The sequence below is a fragment of the Carassius gibelio genome, chromosome A22 (assembly GCF_023724105.1).
Source record: "Carassius gibelio isolate Cgi1373 ecotype wild population from Czech Republic chromosome A22, carGib1.2-hapl.c, whole genome shotgun sequence".
Taxonomy (NCBI): domain Eukaryota; kingdom Metazoa; phylum Chordata; class Actinopteri; order Cypriniformes; family Cyprinidae; genus Carassius; species Carassius gibelio.
The window spans coordinates 1,638,138-1,657,692 of NC_068392.1; the positions used below are offsets into that span (position 1 = coordinate 1,638,138).

Here is a 19,555-nt window from a genome sequence, read left to right on the forward strand (position 1 = left end):
TTTTATGAAATCTGAGAGATTCAGCAACGCAACTGAAACATTTAGGCCCAGAAAGAGAGTCAGAACATCAGTTATCTGTTATAAATATTAATATTATATTATAATGTATTTTAAATACACTGTAAAAAAAAATCCCGTAAAAAAACGGTAAAATTCCGGCAGCTGGGGTGCCGGAAAATTACCGTTAAATAACGTGCACATTAAGTAACAGTAATTTTCCGTAATTCAAAAATACAGTTTTTTGCTGTAATTTTACATATTTTCTGTATTTTCTTCAGCTTTTAATGTTTGATAAGATGTTTTACATACATATTGTGGAAAGTTAATAAGAAAAAAACCATTAAATTATCATAAAGTTTGAACACTGCTTTAATTCAAATAATCAGCCGTAAGTGCAAAAATGTGTTTTAATAATTTATTGACCAATCTGCAAGAATATACAAATAGTTTGTTCAGGACTGCAATTTACTAATATTCTTTGTACAAAACTGCAACAATATACCAGTATAGAGATTATAGCTAAACTGCAACAATATTCCAATAAAAAAATAAGCCCAAAAGTTTAAATTAGATCACAACTGCAACCACATACAATTCAGTTTTTTTTCATAACTGCAACAGTATATATGAAGAGTTCAGATGCAAAAGCCTCTAAATGCCATCTGAAATTTTCATCTAAAATTGGGATTTTTATCAAGCTCCTATGCTTAAGTTGAGTCATTTTACTTTAATGGCAATGTGCAGGTCCATTGCCAGACTATTAAAGTGAAATAACTGAAAATAAATATAGGAGCCTGATAAAAATCCAAATTTTAGATGAAAATTTCAGATGGCATTTAGAGGCTTTTGCATCTGAACTCTTCATATATATATATATATATATATATATATATATATTTAATAACTGCAACAACACACAAAAGAATTGTTCAAAACTGCAACAATATAGCAAATTGGTAAACAAATAAAAAATAAGAATTAATTTGTCCTTAAAACTGAACCACCTGTGAACAGATTAATTCATCTTGACAACAGATGATGCATTAAAAAAAAAAAAAAATCAACCATGAAAGCAAATAATCAGCAAGTATTTTAAGTCTTTGACACTGTCAAGAATTTCTGCTAGGCAATGTAGGAAGATCTGACACTCCAAGTTTTACTCCATCCTTTCAAAGTCCGCAATCTTGTTAATCAGTGAAAGAACCTTTGGACTGACTGCTGATTTCTTTCTCGATGTGGTCTTCTCCACTTTCGATCCCTTCTCGGGGTTCATCTTAAAAAGGAATCTGTTGAGTAAAAAAAACATATTTAGTAATAAAACATGGACTGTACCATATGCTGTGAATATATTTAAAATAAAAGCAGAACAATAAGAACTTGTAAAGGGCATGCTTGTGGTGGATGTTGTGAAGAAGTATGTGAGAGGTAGTTGTGTGTGAGGCAGACTAAGAAGGTTGTGACAATGTAAGAGAGTGTGTTGTGTGAGGATGAGAGTGTGAGGATGCATGTAGCGCTGCACAATTAACCACATGCAGTTGTCAGATGCATTTGCAGATGAATCGCATTAGATTATGAACAGGATACTGCATAGCTTGTCAGTGAACTACAGCTCTGTTTATTAAATGTTGCTTAATTTGAAAACAGGTGATGGATATTTACTACTAATCACAGGACCGACTTTAATGACGAGACACGCCTGAAAAACGCATGTGATTAATTATGCAGCCCTAGAAGGTTGTGTGGGGATGCGTGTGAGAGTATGTTAGTGTGTGTGAGAGTGTGTGTGACTGTCTATGTGAGAATGTTTGGATGTTTGTATAAGGAAGTGTGTGTGAGAGGATGCGTGTGTGAGAGTGTGTGAGTGTAAGGATGCATTTGTAAGAATATGTGAAAGTGTATAACTGTGTGTGAAGATGCGTGTGAGAGTGTGTGTGTGTGAGAGAGAGAATGTGTGTGAGGTTGCATGTGTAACTGTCTATGTTAGAGTGTGTGGATGTTTGTATTAGAATGTGTGTGAGAGTGTGTGTGAGGATGCGTGTGTGAGAGTGTGTGAGTGTAAGGATGCATTTGTTAGAGTATGTGAAACTGTGTAACTGTGTGTGTGATGATGCGTGTGAGAGTGTGTGTATGAGTGAGGAAACGTTTCTGAGAGTGTGTGTATCTGAGAGTATGTAAGTGTGAGGATGCATTTGAGAGAGTGAGTGTGTGTGTGTGTGTGTGTGTGTGTGTGTGAGGATGCATGTGTGCAAATGTGGACGTGAGTGTGCGAGTGTGAAGATGCATTTGTGAGTGTGTGTATGTGAGAGTGTGTCAGTTTGAGGATGTGTGTGTGACCGTGTGTATATGTGAGAGTGTGAGGATGCATATGTGACATTGAGTGTGTGTGTGAGAATGCATGTGAGAGAATGTGTATGTGAGTGTGAGGATGTGTGTGTGTGACTGCGTGTATGTGAGTGTCTGTGTGTGTGAGTAGGCATGTGTGACTGTGTGTGGGTGCGTGTGTGACTGTGTGTGAGAGTGTGTGTGTTAGAGTGAGTGTATGTAAGGATGCGTAATTCAGTGTGTGTTGAAAAAGTGTGAGTGTGTGTGAGAACACACGTGTGAGTGTGATATGTGTGAGAGTGAGTGTATGAGTGTGTGTTTTTACCTTTGCACAATCTCTTGCGTTTCTCCTTGGTTTCCTGGGTATGAAATGTTCAAGCAGTTGTATGAAGCAAACATCAGAGCGTTGCAGAAGATGGTGATGTGGTCGTTAACTATGACTGGGTGAACAGAAAACATAAAGTTCATAAACCATAAACACCACAACTATTACAAGTGTAATATGTGAACATCTTTGCATTTTGCAACTCACCCTTTCATGTTGACCATGGTTTTAGCACTCACTGAACTTATCTGTAAGGAGAAAAAAAGCATGTAAATGTGAAATTTTAAGGAAATCTACAAAAATACAAAGAAATATATTGATAAATGTTTTATATCTATGGTTCTGAACCTTATCTGCGCCACCTGTTCATCCCTATCAGTGAGTCTATCAATAATCCCTATAAGCTATAACAGTCTTTAATTATAGAAGGGTGATTAAAACAGAAGTTGTGAAACTTTTTTCCCTAGGCGTAGATTACAAGATTACAAGGTTATATGAATTCTCAGATGACACACTGCAGACATTGTTTTTTCATTCACAATTTTAACTGGTCAATGGTTTCACCAGCTTTTTGAAACACTTTTAATATTTTAAATATTTGCTTAACCGATAGACAGATATAAAGGGTAACCAACAGAAATAATTTATTAAAAAGTGATTAAATACTGACTGTAACGATATTTCAGACCCTCAATAAGACTATATCTGGAAGTAAAAGAGTAAAACATGCAGACAAATTAAAGTAGTTAAGTGAATTTCATTATACAAGCGTAATAACCAGTGCTTGAAGAGGGAGAAATGCAGACGAACATAACGTTTCAAATCGCGCGTCACTTTAAGCGCTGGTCCTAATGAGTCTGTTTCTAAATTCAGAATTTTCATCCAATCTCGCCTCGAAAAATATGATTTTTTTTTTTTTTTTTGCTTTTAGACGACGCCTACTATTATGTATATCAAAACTGATTAAAAACACTGCATTATGCGTCGAAGTTCGGTAAAGTTGGCAACATCTACATATTCGAACTTAACATTAACTGAGCTAGTTAACTGTTAAATTTATGAGTTCTTAAACCACAAATGATAATAATATTTAATAACAGTATCGTAGACAACCAGCTAACGACTTTCCTTAAAGTAAGCCTGTTTTTCCCTCAGGGACAAAATAACATTAGAAGTTAACGTTACCCACACTTAACGACTAACGGCACTGGTCAGCGCCGAAGTTTGAAATACTGGTTTAACGATTCAAAAAGGTAAACATTCTAAATTTTAGAACTCATATATAGTAGAAATAGCATTTAGTAATGACCAAAATGAGAAAACATGAACTTTACCTGCTTATTTTCGCCTCAGATTGAAGATTGACCGTGAAACTGAAGGTCGAGTTATTCCTTCTGCGCGCGCAGCAGCTCCACTGCGTGCTTGGAGGAGAATGTGTCCTTGCGCTAGGGCGGGAATTCCTTCAGTTCGAATATTACATTTTTTATTTTTTTTTATTTTAATATCAGCATATTATTATATTATTATATCAAATTATGAAACGGTACTATGAGAATAAATCCGTAATAAAACACCAAACTGAGCAGAACTATTTTGACAAGCGGAAGAAGATGTGGTCAGTTGACAGTACTTTGGAAATACGATTCTTTCGAGAAGGATTTTTCAACAAACCTGTTCAAAAAAGGATTAACCTGCTCTTTTATGCAAACACGCAATGTAGGCTACATATACAACATATTATATCAATAGTAATAATAATAATAATAATAATAATGAACGTTAACTTTTGTACAGTTGTTATTTATATTTTTAATCTATTAAAAAATATGGCATTATATTATTAATGCCACACACACACGTACACACACACACATACTGCACATACTACATATAAATATAGCGCATTATGTGAAATAAATCTTCAAAAATATTTTTGGGACGTTATGCACATTGACATGTTTTTCATGTGATTTTACATAAGATATGTAAATTTACAGTCTCTTTCTGTAATTTTACAATTTTAAACTGTATTTCAAAATTACGTGGAAAAAACTGTAAAATAAAACAGTAAAATTCCGTAAAATTACAGTTTTTTTTTACAGTGTACTTTTATCGATATAGCCTTCTTTATTTTTTAACAATAGCCTATCTAAATTTTTTATTGTCACCACCCCTTTGTTCATAATAATTATTATTGGTAATTATGAGGTTTAAAAATTATTTCACTGTAAGATACTATGGTTTTGTCAATAATTATTTTATATTTATTGAAAAAGTTTCAGAAAGATTATTGTTAGTATGTTTTTTTTTGTTTGTTTGTTTGTTTGTTTGTTTGGAAATAGCAACCTGATTCCTTAATGTACAAAGGCTGTCAAATGTTATTATATTAACTACTTGAAATAAAATACAGAAAAAAACTCAAATAATATCAAATATAAAAAATATTTATATTTGATATTTATCAGTTAAACATTCCATGTGACATCAATGGCTCAATAGAACATAAAATAAATAAATAAATATAAAAAAAAAAACATCCTGGCATAGTGACACATTTAGATGCAATGAAATCAAACAAATTAAAAAATGTTTCCCTTGATTTCATTTATTTAGTCAGGATTTACAGTCTTAGAATTTAAGAAGAATATTATTTCATGTTTTCAGCTCTTTATTATGTACATGTTTGTGTAAACCGGTTTCAGTTTGACTTATTTGCATGTGTATAAATACATACACTCAAAGTTATTCATTTTCAATTTGAAGAGTATTCTATTCAAAGTTAATTATTAATAATAACATGTTAAGTGTATTGCTTTACACATTTTTATTTTAAAATTAATTTATAATAAATAGGCCTTAATCCTGAGTTAATAGTACTACAAATAAGCTCAGTTGATAGATAGATAGATAGATAGATAGATAGATAGATAGATAGATAGATAGATAGATAGATAGATAGATAGATAGATAGATAGATAGATAGATAAGTGTGTTTTGCTGACACATTCAGCATGTGAGCGTTAATTCATTGAAAACACGTGACGTCAGCGGTGATCCCGGACTAACGGAGCCTGTCCCGCGCGCTGAGCTCGTGATTCAGAGCGGGTTCGTGTCGTGTGGCATCTCTCCCGGACGTGCTCCGGTAGTACGGCGACAGAACATGGGGAACACGCCCGGTACGACTCTGGAGGAGCTGAGCGCCTGCGAGTCTCATCAGTGGTACCGGAAGTTCATGACCGAGTGTCCGTCCGGTCAGCTCACCTTCTACGAGTTCAAGAAGTTCTTCGGTCTGAAGAATCTGTCCGAAACATCCAACGAATACGTCACGACCATGTTCAAGACCTTCGACATTAACGACGTAAGACGCACGTTATTATTTACTAGTCTCTAATGTTGTTAGAATTATTAATATTATATTATAATATATTTGAAGTACTTTAATCGATGTTATTTATTTTTAATAATATCTATAATTTTTATTGCCATCACCTCTTTGTTCATAATAATAATTATTGGTTATTTGGAGGTTTAAAAAGTTATTTCACTGTAAGATAATTATTTCATATTTATGGAACATTTTCAGAAATATTATTTTTAGTGTGAATTTTGATTTTTTTTTATTTTATTTTATTTTTTACATTTCAGTAGTAAAATGTAGTTTATAATCAGTTTACCTTAAGTTTAGAAATAGCAACCTGATTCATTAATGTACAAAGGCTGCCAAAGGTTATTATATTAACTGCTTGAAATTAAATACTGAAATAAGATCAAATATATATATATTTAAAAATATATATTTTAATTTCAGATAGTTGCCAAGTCAGCTTTTGCCATTTTGATTTGATGTACTAAAATAACTAAATATAAAACTTAAATAAACTTATACAACCATAAAAAAAAAAAAACATTTTAAAGAAGAAGAAGAAGAAAATTCACTAAAACTTGAACTAAAATAAAAGTAAAAGCAGAAAATATACAAATAAATTCAAGATAAGAACTAAAACTGTAGTAGTATTTCAATGCTATAAATAACCCTTCTGACCTATACGTGTGTGTGTGTGTGTGTGTGTGTGTGTAAAGTAGTTCATGGGTCAGCGGTGAGAATAGCATCGCCTCATGTCGCTTCTTCAGGTTCAGCTGAGGATTGTGGGTAATCAGATCTTGTTAATACGGTAAACTCAGATAAACTGCAGTGCTGCACAGGTCAGAGATCCTGACTAAAGCCCATCCGAGCCTGTAATCTGTTAACAGATGGCTTTCCCTGTCCTCACACACCAGCTGCTTTATCTCTGAACGCGGCTTTCATTCATGTCACCTCAATTGACGTGAAGAAATACAAGAATATTGTATATCAGCAACCCTCTTTAGTTCCTTCTTTACCCTAGTTTGAGAAAGCCTGGAGTAATGCATTGTATAATGTTGATATGAAAGATTATATAAATTGTATTTACCTTTGCTTTTTATAGCAGTAATCCTATTTAAATCTGTAAACAAGTCGACTCAAATATAATCTAAATATAAACAAAAAGTAGTCAGAGTGCGTTACCTAAAGTGAGTTATCTAGATTACATTACTGATTATAGTTTTCATCATGTGATCTGTAATCTGTAACAGAAAAAGTCTGTAAGAACACACATATATATATATATTAATCAACATGCACAACACAGTTTCTCTATATTGTAATCATCATGATCACATTGTAATAATTGTTTTAATGAGGTTAAGATGCTATATGATTCTATTATCTTGAACTGTTCATTTCTGAATGAATTGCACATTATTTGGAATTGAACTGAATATATATCCAGACATCTACACACAGACATGTGTTGTTATATGTTGTTAATGTGTGTGTGGTCAGGACGGCTGCATTGATTTCATGGAGTACGTGGCCGCTCTGAGTCTGGTTCTGAAGGGTGGTGTTCAGCAGAAGCTGCGCTGGTACTTCAAGCTCTATGACGTGGACGGCAGCGGATGCATTGACCGCGAGGAGCTGCTGCTCATCTTCAAGGTATGTGAAGGATTCAGTCACTGATGTGTTTCTCTTCAGCGCCGCCTGCTGGAGGCACAGATTACAGCTTTAACACCCTCCGTCTGTGTGTGAACATACTGCAGAAATCATCTTACGCTCTGAGTCTGTGTAAGAGGATCTGCATGTCACAGAGACACACGTTCACTGATGATCTTTCATCTGCTAATGTTTTTCTGCCGCAGGCCATTCGAGCTATTAATGGAGTCGAGCAGGAGATCTCTGCAGAAGAGTTTACAGACATGGTGTTTGACAAGATCGACCTCAATGGAGATGGTAATTTATCTATCCATCCATCCATCCATCTATCGTCTGTCTGTCTGTCTGTCTGTCTGTCGTTTATCTGTCTGTCTGTCTGTCTGTCTGTCTGTCTGTCTGTCTGTCGTTTATCTGTCTGTCTGTCTGTCTGTCTGTCTGTCTGTCTGTCGTTTATCTGTCCGTTCGTCTGTCTGTCTGTCTGTCTGTCGTTTATCTGTCTGTCTGTCTGTCTGTCTGTCTGTCTGTCGTTTATCTGTCCGTTCGTCTGTCTGTCTGTCTGTCTGTCTGTCGTTTATCTGTCCGTTCGTCTGTCTGTCTGTCTGTCTGTCATCTGTCTGTCGTCTATCTGTCTATCTGTCTGTCTGTCTGTCTGTCGTTTATCTGTCCGTCCGTCTATCTATCTGTCTGTCTGTTGTTTATCTGTCCGTCCGTTTGTCTGTCTATCTGTCTGTCTGTCTGTCGTCTATCTGTCTGTCTGTCATCAATCTGTCTGTCTGTCTGTCGTCTGTCTGTCCGTCCGTCTGTCTGTCTGTCTGTCTGTCTGTCTGTCTGTCTGTCATCTATCTGTCTGTCTGTCCGTCTGTCTGTCTGTCTGTCTGTCTGTCTGTCTGTCGTCTATCTGTCTTTCTTCTGTCTGTCTGTCTATCTGTCTTTCTTCTGTCTGTCTGTCTGTCTGTCTGTCTATCTGTCTTTCTTCTGTCTGTCTGTCTGTCCGTCTCTCTGTCTGTCGTCTGTCTGTCTGTCTGTCTGTCTGTCTGTCTGTCTGTCCGTCCGTCTGTCTGTCCGTCCGTCTGTCTGTGTGTCTGTCTGTCTGTCTATCGTCTATCGTCTGTCTGCCATCTGTCTGTCTGTCTGTATATCTGTCTTTCTGTGTGTCGTCTGTCTGTCTGTCATATTTCTGTCTGTCTATCTCTCTGTGTGTTTAGGTCAACTCTCTCTGGATGAGTTTATGGAGGGCATTCAGGCAGACGAGGTTCTGTTGAAGATGTTGACTCAGAGTTTGGACCTGACTCATATCGTCAAAAAAATCTACAGCGATATCAATTCTGACCAGCAGTGCCACTGATCCCAGACCAGCTGATGGTGATGAAGATGAGGGTGATGAAGATGATGGCTGATGTGCTGGTTCTGGAGAGGGTTTTTAGCAGTTTGTTTCTCCTGGTCTATTTCTCATCTTAAAAGCTGAACTTTACCATTGAGTGAAGAGGTCTCAATCCTCACCGCATCAGATTTTACCAGTATTTACCGTGTTTTACTGTGTTACTCTCAGCTGGACTGAATTTCAAAAGCCAACAGCAGATTTTTCTCCTGTAATCTCACAGAATAATGTTAGCTACAGATATTACAGCAAACCCTCATCAAGTGCACTTATACACACCAAAACCTTGAATCAAAATACAACACTCTTCAGTCCTGTGATGTGTGTATATATAAAGGGAATAACATGTTATTTATGTAAATATATATATATATATATATATATATATATATATATATATATATATATATATATATACATATATATATATATATAATGCAGTATTATATTCCATAGAGTTCATTTATAAAGTTACTGTCATTTTACTCTTGGATTCCTTTTTCAAAATAAAAGATGAAACCTGTGCTTTGTGTGCATAATAATAACTATAAGCAACCTCAAAATATGTGACATGATCTATTGGATTGACTGCAATTTTGTATTTATGCCACAAATATATGTAACAAAATGTGTAAAATAAAACTAATAATCAGCTCCATATAAAATACCAATACAAATCAGTGCTATTTCAGTAATATTACTAGTACGTATACACTGTTATACTATTTATTGATGTTTTGAATTAGCTTTATATTATTTCATATTTAATTTTATATAATATTTATTTCAATTAGATTACAATTTTGTTCATTTTAGATCTTAATTTTGTTTAGTGCTTGTGTCAATACATTTATATTTCTATACACCTGTTTATATTTATTTTATTAGTACTTCAACTTTAATTTCAGTAACATTCATTTAGGGTTTTAAAGTTTTTTTTTTTTCCTTTTCCAGCTTTATTTCAATTACAGGTTCCGATTTCTTACACTTAATAGTTGTTGAAAATTAAAAATAAATTGACGCATTTTAAAAAATGTCTTATTTGAAAAAATTAAAAATAAATAAAAAATAGGTACAACGTTTTATGATTTCAGTCTGTGGTCATTATAATTAAGTTATATAAAACATGTTCTCATTTAATCGACCAAATCTTAAGACAAACTATAAATATAATCATCTTTTATAAGGACTAATGATTGTGAAATGTGTTTTCGAGAGTGTTAAATGTGCGCGCGCGTGTGACGTCACGGAACCGCGCCTGACGTCACCGCCTCACCTGAGTTTCGGAGGACGGTGAAACTTTCGAGCAGAGATTGAAACTCACACGAAACGCGCTTCACGCGCCGTTCACACGGACTCACAGCGAGCGCGTTATCTGATTTACGACCGGTTTATGATCACTTAAACCCGGTTTATTCATAAAGCAGCTCGTTTTGGTGGTAGAGGCCTCAGGACTGCGGTTTTTTTCCTGCTTTGACTCCCAAACGCTTCCTGAAACCCTCAGGTGAGACTCCTCAATATTTAAATCACATTTGCATTTACTTTTACACACTTTCACAATCGTTTCTGCAATATAATGCACGTAAATCTGCTTTACTGTCGGAATTTCAGTGGTTTTATCGGCGACAAAGAGAGTTTAATGTGAGAGTATAGAAGATCAAAGTCACCGCCTGATTATTTATTCAGTTTATTGATATATATAACGATTATTTCTGATTATAGGTTGAATTAATGATCGTGTTAAGTATATATTAGCATGAGCTTTATCTGGCCTGTGTTTAAAATCAAGTTATGAAACTTAAAATCTGATCAATGAAACCGCAGTTTAAGCTACTAGTAATACAGATACTACTAATAATATATCTGTTAATGTTGCTAATATGATATATTTAATATAACATAAAATATTATATTCTTATTATTTGCATTTATTATAACGTATTATTTTCATCATTGTATAGTCACCTTGTTAATATAATATTGTTATTGTCATAATACAATTTAGTAATTTGTGTTATTAATATTCTAAAATATTACAAATAAAATAAAATATTTCATAATTTATTTAAAAACAATTTTGTAGTTTCAGTTTGATCATTTGTACCTTTTATTTATCTGATTTTGCTCCTCTACAGAATGTAATTTTAATACATAAATAGTAGTAATAATAATAGTATATTTATCAATTAATATAAAATTACTAATAATATTAAAACATGTATTAAAATAAACATTTATATTAAAATATTATATTAATTTATATAGCCTGTTTGATTTATTTTTAGCCTCATGCATGTATTGTTTCTCCTTTATAGAAGGTCCTCTGTTAATATAATATTTGTATTAATTATTGTAATAATATTATAATTGTATAGAAATAAAATAATTAAAATAGGATAATTTTTCATAAAATGTAGTATGTTAGACTCCATTTGATTATTTTGAGCCTCAGTTATGTTTTTCCTCTAAAGAAAGTCATCATGTTAATATATTTTTTATTACATTAATTGTAAAGTATTTTAATAATAATTATAAAATGTATTAAAATATAAAAAAAAAAAAAATTATATTAGTATTTTAGTCTTTTTTTAATTTTTTCTTGTCATGTTAATATAACATTTCTATTAATTAAAGTAATAGTTAATATAAGTTAATAGTTAATATGTAATATTATTAACATTTTCAAATGTATTAAATATAAAAACTATATTGTATTCATATATTAGTTGTATTAAATCTGGTTGGTGTTTGTAGGCCCAGTGTGATTATTGTCAGCCTGGTTTCAGGTGGTCATGTCGTCTCATCCTCGCCGGGTTCGGCTGAAGCCCTGGCTGGTGTCTCAGGTGGACAACGGGACGTTTCCGGGTCTGATCTGGCTGAACCGCGAGACTAAACGCTTCCAGATCCCGTGGAAGCACGCCACGCGCCACACGCCGCAGCAGGAGGAGGAGAACACCATCTTTAAGGTGAGGGATGGAGGCCCCGGGGTGCAGCGGGACGAGGCAGGATGAGACTGACCCGATCTGTCTGTGTGTGTGTGTGTGTGTGTGTGTCTCAGGCCTGGGCCGTGGAGACCGGGAAGTATCAGGAAGGAGTGGACGAGCCGGATCCGGCCAAATGGAAAGCGCAGCTGAGGTGCGCCCTCAACAAGAGCCGAGAGTTCAACCTCATCTACGACGGGACCAAAGAGGTTCCCATGAACCCGCTGAAGATCTACGACGTGTGTGACATCCCTCAGACGCACAGTAACCCGGGTAACACACACACACTTACAGACACACACAGATACACAGACACATACTCACACACACACACTTACAGAGACACAGACACACACTTACAGACACACACAGAGCCACAGAGACACACACTAACAGACACAGACACACACACACAGAGACACACACACTGTTTAGGTTTTTAAATGTTTTTTAACAGCTTTATTTCAATAACAGGTCATTATTTTCATTATTTTAGTAAAATTTTAGTCTTAATTACCAATAACAACACTGCTATAATGAATTTAGTGTGCGCACCTTACACTTAATAGTTGTTGAAAAAAAAAAAACTAAATTTTTTTTAATGCAAAATGATATTAATACAAACAAACATTTTATTTCCCCGGATCACTGCACAATTAGTTGTGCATGATATAGCGTAGCATGATGTTTGTATCTCAGTTGTGTTGTGTATTCTGTAGTGTGCAGGTCTTTGATCTTGTCTTCTGTCTCAGGTTCGGTTCCCACGTATGAGACTGACGGCGATGAAGACGACGTTCCCGACACTCCTGAACCTCTTCCTCCGTATCCACCTCACGGTACTGCATCACAAGATCCTTTCAGCTCAGTCGTGTGTGTTTGTTTGGTGTTTCTCTGTGAGGATGATGATGATGATGATGATGATGTGCAGGCGTGAGCTCTTCTCCGCTGGCTGTGGTCTGGACTCCTCCGGGCTCCGTGTCTCCCATGCAGCCTCCCAGCTGTCCTCCTCCATCTGCTCCTCCGTCTGTGGAGGTGTGGCCCAAGAAGGAGCCTCAGGACGTGGAGATGCAGGCTCCGCCCATGGAGCTACAGACACTCACGCCGCTGGAGGCCATGTTCGCCACACCGGAGACCTGGATCAGCTCCCTACCCAGTACACACACGCACTCAGCACCTCAGTTTAAATATGATTATTGGAAATACACATGCAAATAATATTAATAAATCAGATACGTCAAGACAAACTTTAGCTTAAAATAGCCTAGACCAGTGGTTCCCAACCTTTTTCAACTCGCGGCCCACACAACCAAACACATATGTTTGCGCGGCCCACTTCAAAAAAATTAACTGACCCCGCTATTGTTGGGTTAATAACTTAGTACTCAGAAGCTAGATTTTAAACTATATTTATTGAAGAATGTGCGATATGGACAACAAAAAAAAAAAAAAACTATCGCGATTTTTTTGATCAATTTTGCAATTGTGCTTTTACAGTCATAAATGCATTCAGGATTCATTTGAAACTTATTTCCAAAAGAAAACCAATCAGAGCTTTATCAAAAAGTTGTAACATCTCTAGAACAGACATAAGTCAAAATTATCACTATAGTGAAGATGTAAAAAAATGTATAGACTTGTGGCAAAAAAAAAATAATAAAAAAATCCTGTATACAGGGACTTTTTTTTCTTTTTTGCCATGCATTGTCCATAGAGCTCATTAATTGTAGCGGTGCCTCAGGTGTTTGCAGTGTGTATACAGTATGTGTATGCGGTCAGCAGTGAGAGCGCATAAATATAACGCGAAAGCACATTAAAATAATGCACGAGTGCGAATCTCTCTGTTCGCAGCAGATTTCCTTTGCTCTGTCACAAAACCGGTCGTGCTTGCTCAGATACATGCTTTGCGAGGAGAGCGTGTGCACACTTAAAACGTGTCTCCTCTCACTTAAACTGCATCCTGTTCACTAACAAATTCACTCTATTCTCATGTGTTAGACATGAATTATTTTCGCACGTTTTTATTTCTAGCCTTTTACCGCAGTGAGAACGCTCTGATCCGTCAACATTGGCTCAGAAAAAAGGCGCATCACAGACAGTGTGTGAACCTGGAGTTAGGCATATGCGCACGCTCAAATCGTGATTTTTAGGACATTTTCTTTTAATCGCACAGCCCTAGAATGGACTGGAAATGAACAGAAAATAATTGGCGGCCCACCTGCAATACCACCGCGGCCCACTAGGGGGCCGCGGACCACAGGTTGAAAACCACTGGCCTAGACTAAAAGTTTAAAGCAGTTGTAAAAGCCTGAAGTTTGAAAATCTAGATGGATTAGATGTTGGTTACATGTTTCTAGCACGTTTTTAACATGATTGGTGTTTTTAGCATATTCCTGGCATTTTTAGCATGTTAGCATGATTAGTAAGTTACTAGCATGTTGCTAGCAAGATTAGCATTAGGTTTTGTAGCTCTATATGGAAAAATAAAACATTCAAATAATATTCATGATTAAATATGTGAATAAATGATCCATTAAGGTTTTTATAATTTACTCAAACATGTAAAATTATATAATTTAGGGCCAAAATGAGATTTAACAAAAAAAATTATTTAAAAAATTAAATATGTCATTGTATTATTGCTTGGACAACATGCTGCATGTTTCTTTGTGAAATTGAAATATAACTATAATAATATACTAATATAGCACTTGCATAATATTGCTCTTTTGTAAGTTTTGATTGCTTCTATTGTCCTCATTTGTAAGTAACAACATTTAAATATAAATAAACTAAATAGAAATTTTAAAACAAGCCCCAAATCAAATAAATAAACACGAATAAAATAAATCTCTTCATATAAACAAAATAAGGCTTTGTCTGTGCTCTTCCCATTTAAAATTAGAGGCAACCACTGCATTTTAATCATCATCCAAAAAAGATGCTGCGTAGATGCAACATGAGCAGTTTTTCATGTAAATTAGAGACTGTATAATTTGAAGCAAAAACAGAATGGTCTGACTTCAGTTTTGTGAAACTATGCATAAAAAATATCTGCATGAAACCGAAAACAGCAGACGAGCTGAACGAGACGCAGATGCACTCTCTGCCAGCAGGTGGAGCTTATGATCCGCAATGATAGTGTTTCCTTGGTTACCGCTGTAAACAAAGCACTTATGAACACTGCAGCGGGCGGAGCTTAAAGCGTTTCCTTGGTTACCGCTGTAAACAAAGCACTTATGAACACTGCAGCAGGCGGAGCTTAAAGCGTTTCCTTGGTTACTGATGTAAACAAAGCAGCTCTGCACTTATGAACGTTAATATGCTTTATACAGAGTCAAGATGAAAAGAAAAAATGCCATCTAAACTTTTCTAAAGACAATAAGTTCACCTCAGACACAAATTCATATAAACTCCTACTCATAATTTAATGGCAAATTTGTTTATTTTATTTTTTAGCATCTAAACAGATTTGAACCGTCACATATTTGAATCAATTTTCAACCGGCTCGCGATTAATCGTTACATCACTAATAAAAACACACTTAATGTGATTAATATAACATGTTAAATTGATAATTTGATCATAAATGTCATTTTTGCTTCTCTGCAATACAAAATCCTGTCACATGTCACCCATAATGCCCTGTGTGTGTTTAGTGACGGATCTGGAGGTGCAGTTCTACTACCGCGGTAAGGAGGTGTGTCCTCCGGTGACCGTCAGTAACCCACAGGGCTGTCGTCTGTTCTACGGTGATCTGGGGCCAATCGCCAACCAGGAGGAGCTGTTCGGGCCGGTCAGTCTGGAGCAGCTGCGCTTCCCCTCCACCGAACACATCACCAACGACAAGCAGCGAGTGTTCACCAGCCGCCTGCTGGACGTCATGGACCGCGGCCTCATCCTGGAGGTGAGCGGACACGACATCTACGCCGTGCGCCTCTGCCAGTGTAAGGTGTACTGGTCCGGCCCCTGCGCGCCCAACCCCAACGCACCAAACCTGATCGAGCGCCAGCAAAGGGTCAAGCTCTTCTGCCTCGAGTCCTTCCTCAGCGGTGAGTGAGCGGCCATCGAGTCGCAGTCTTATGAGACGGTTTCAGCCGTACAAATATAAGCGCATAAAGATATACCATCAAATGCATGATATTAGGGATGTAACCATACAGTTAGCACACGGTTCAATAGGTAACGGTTTTCAGTTTCAGCTTGGGACAGCAGTGTTTCTTGCTATTAAGATTGCAAAACGTAAGTATTATTTTTCCTAGGGATGCCTAATATTGGATTTTTGCAGATATGCCGATAATCTTCAACTCATTTTGGCCGATAGCCGATGCAGATACCGATATATAATTATTTTTAAATTTGGTTAGTTTCAACAAGAACTTATTTGTTACAATTAAATAAACAGTTATTTCATAATGACAGGACACTGAAGATTTAAAAATAGCTAAAAATGAACTATTTTAATGACTGCATTTTTGTATTTTTAATTGTTTTAAGATGTAGTGGTAACTTTATATTTTGATTAGCATTTTAGATGCTCTAAATTAGGAGTTGTAAAAAATTCTTTAGAGCGTAAAACAATTTAACGCATGATATAACAATATTACACATGATTACCCCATAATGAATAATTATATATAAAGTTAATATAAGTGTAATGTATGTGATTTTATTTTATTTTTTTATGCAATTTTTCTTTCTTTCATGTGAGCTATAGCTTCTGACCTTTAAATCAAAACATACTCATTATTTTATGGCATGAATTACAAATATTTGAGTATTTTGCTATGATGTTATTAGAAGCAGGTCCACATCGCCCCCTATGGGATTAAACTCCTTACCGAACAGGCTTTAAGACCTGGGGGAGGCTACCACTGCATCTGCTATTACTGTTTACTCGATCACATAGCAAACTTTTATTCTGTGCATGCATTCTCAGTTTTAATGCAGCGATCCAAAACAGTTAATCCAATCACCATTCAGCCAAACGTTCCTCTTATCAGCAAGACATTTCGGCATCAATTTTCATATTGGGCCAATGCCGATATTTACATTTAAAGCCATTATCAGCCGTTTCCGATATTGTTCAGATAACATCATGCATCCATAATTTTTCCTATTTTAACCTGAAATAGAATGGCTTGGACATTATTGATCGCTATAAACACATCTAATGTCTGTTTCATTCACACTTGAAGCTAGATGGCATCGTTGTGCAAAAAGTCCCCACATGGATTACAGAAGTGGAGCTTTTTCAGAAGCATGTTATAAGCAGGGAGGCGTTTCCCAGAGTCAGTTCAAAGAGAAATACAATGCACAGGACTCAGTTAAGCATGTATTGAACCGTGGATGTCGTAAATATCACATTAAATCACATGGGTCTGTTTTATTATACTTTAGGTTATTATATACGTTTCCAAAAAAGCGGAAAACGACAGCAAATCATTATGTGGATTGTGTGTGTGTGTGCAGGAGTGATCACTCACCAGCGCGGTCAGTCCTCGTCCCAGTCTCCTCTCTATGATATTCACCTGTGTTTCGGCGAGGAGTGGCCCGACGACAGACCGCGAGAACGCAAGCTCATCATGGTGCAGGTCAGAGAAATATACATGCACGGATCACTGTGATAAAGATATAATAATGTCTGAATAAAAACTCATTTAAATTAATCAATCATGTAACATGCTTACCGTATATAAGCAGGACTTTGTATTAAAGATTCTAGGGAATGAATATTGAACTTAAAAGTATAAATAAATAGAAATATAAATGAAAGAAATAGCATGCATGTATGTGTGTGCATTTATATATAAATAATAAATATACACAGTACACGTACATAAATGATGTAAACAAACTTATTTTGGGTGATTATTCGCGATTTGTCAGCACTAAATTAAATTTAAAGTGAATATACATATTTGATTAAACTATAACTGTACTTGCTACTCAAATAAAATATCATTTATCTTGAACATTAACTTAACTGCACAAATATGACGGTTATGTAAACTAAACTGTTAATGGTTGTTTTTACCAAATAAAACATGTCCTGCATAACTTATGCAGATTTTAGCCCGGACGGACCAATCACAAGCAGCTGTGGGCGGGGCAACCGTGTTACATATGTCCTATAAACTGTTACACAAGCATGTTCAGTGTGTATGTGTGTGTGTGTGTGTGTGTGTGTGCAGGTGGTCCCGGTGGTGGCGCGGATGATCAGTGAGATGTTTTCGGGCGACTGCACGCGCTCCTTCGACAGTGGCAGCGTGCGGCTGCAGATCTCCATCCCTGACATCAAGGACAACATCGTGATGCAGCTGAAGCATCTCTACCGGCTCCTGCAGACTCACCAGGGGCAGGAGAACTGGCCGCTTCCTCCCGCACACTGAGACGCTTTCAGACTGTGGACCAAGTCTAGCACTCATTAATGATTAATCCGATTTACTGAGCTTTTATCAGCTCGACTCGCTTCCTGGTGTCTGAGCTTTTATTGTGCTTTTACTGCTGATGTGTTTTCCACACTCTTCCCAATCTTGTAGTTTTAACCGTCCTATGTGTCTGAAGTCCCATCATGTAGATTAGTGTATGAACGTTATATGGATTTATCAAATAAAAAGAGAAAATCACACAAACAGAGTGAGAGCTTTTGTAGTTTCGTGAGGATTCAGTCAACTTAAAGACATTACAGTTCTTAGATCTATAACGAGTGTAATATAGATAAAATGTTATATTTAGATGTTACATCAAAATCAAATGATAATTCATTAACCATGTTTAAATGACTCATGTTGTTGTGAGTTTACCATGGTACAACCATTTTAGTGGAATATATGTAAGGTGTTGTGTATGTGTGTATAAATATATCTATAAAAAGTTTTTTTTTCAGATGTAAGTAATAAAAATAGCATGTATTAAATATATTTATCTATAAGTGATTTAATGTGATATCTAAATATTACATAATAAAATGTTGATGTAACTTGTTTAATATGGATGAAATGTAATATATTTAGATATTTAAATTATAATTAAAAATATTTTGAATTCTAAACACTATTTAAAAGATTTTATATTAAATTTTAACATTTATGATTGATAATTGTTTCATATTAAACCAAGTTATATCTAAGTATTGTAATATTTAGATATAACTTCTTTCATATAATATTTAAATAACTTAATTGTCAATATATATATTATACAAGTTATAGCAAAATATGCAATAAATTATTATTATTATGTCTAATTATTACAGTTTGTCTACATTAAAATCATATTTTATATTTGCATTGTTTAACTTCGTATATTATGCTATATATTTTGAAATAACATTAAAAAAATTATAAACTTAAAAATAAATATTTTGACAATTTGTGTAATGTTTTATATTTTAAACTTGAATAACTAATATTTGGATATAACTTAATATGTTATTTAACACATGTAATACATAAATATGTCCTCTATATTAAACAAGTTATAAGTCTTGACATATATTTAAAATATAACTTGTTTAATATAGTATCTAGATTGAATT

At 35.2% G+C, this 19,555-nt stretch overlaps 2 protein-coding genes and 1 long non-coding RNA gene across 4 annotated transcripts; 2 read left to right on the forward strand and 1 right to left on the reverse strand.

The window, feature by feature from the left end:
• Positions 1–401: 401 nt before the first annotated feature.
• Positions 402–4,493, reverse strand: LOC127943120 (uncharacterized). Its single transcript, XR_008149559.1, has 4 exons — positions 3,982–4,493; positions 2,855–2,895; positions 2,648–2,762; positions 402–1,286 (listed from the first exon to the last, which is right to left on the reverse strand). It is a non-coding gene; the product is annotated as an uncharacterized LOC127943120 (long non-coding RNA).
• A 1,107-nt stretch (positions 4,494–5,600) lies between these two features.
• LOC127943118 (guanylyl cyclase-activating protein 1-like) lies at positions 5,601–9,713 on the forward strand. Its single transcript, XM_052539312.1, has 4 exons — positions 5,601–6,005; positions 7,512–7,661; positions 7,865–7,955; positions 8,864–9,713. The coding sequence occupies exons 1-4, from the start codon at positions 5,808–5,810 to the stop codon at positions 9,001–9,003; spliced, it is 579 nt and encodes a 192-aa protein (XP_052395272.1). The 5' UTR covers positions 5,601–5,807; the 3' UTR covers positions 9,004–9,713.
• A 559-nt stretch (positions 9,714–10,272) lies between these two features.
• On the forward strand, positions 10,273–18,650 carry LOC127942712 (interferon regulatory factor 6). Of its 2 annotated transcripts, none has more exons than XM_052538626.1 (8): positions 10,273–10,540; positions 11,791–12,002; positions 12,095–12,290; positions 12,770–12,853; positions 12,946–13,170; positions 15,675–16,067; positions 17,488–17,609; positions 18,210–18,650. In XM_052538626.1, the coding sequence occupies exons 2-8, from the start codon at positions 11,829–11,831 to the stop codon at positions 18,405–18,407; spliced, it is 1,392 nt and encodes a 463-aa protein (XP_052394586.1). In that variant the 5' UTR covers positions 10,273–10,540; positions 11,791–11,828; the 3' UTR covers positions 18,408–18,650. The 2 variants fall into 2 exon arrangements, with proteins under 2 accessions (XP_052394586.1, XP_052394585.1); XM_052538625.1 differs by having other exon boundaries at positions 10,274–10,540; positions 11,823–12,002.
• Positions 18,651–19,555: the final 905 nt, after the last annotated feature.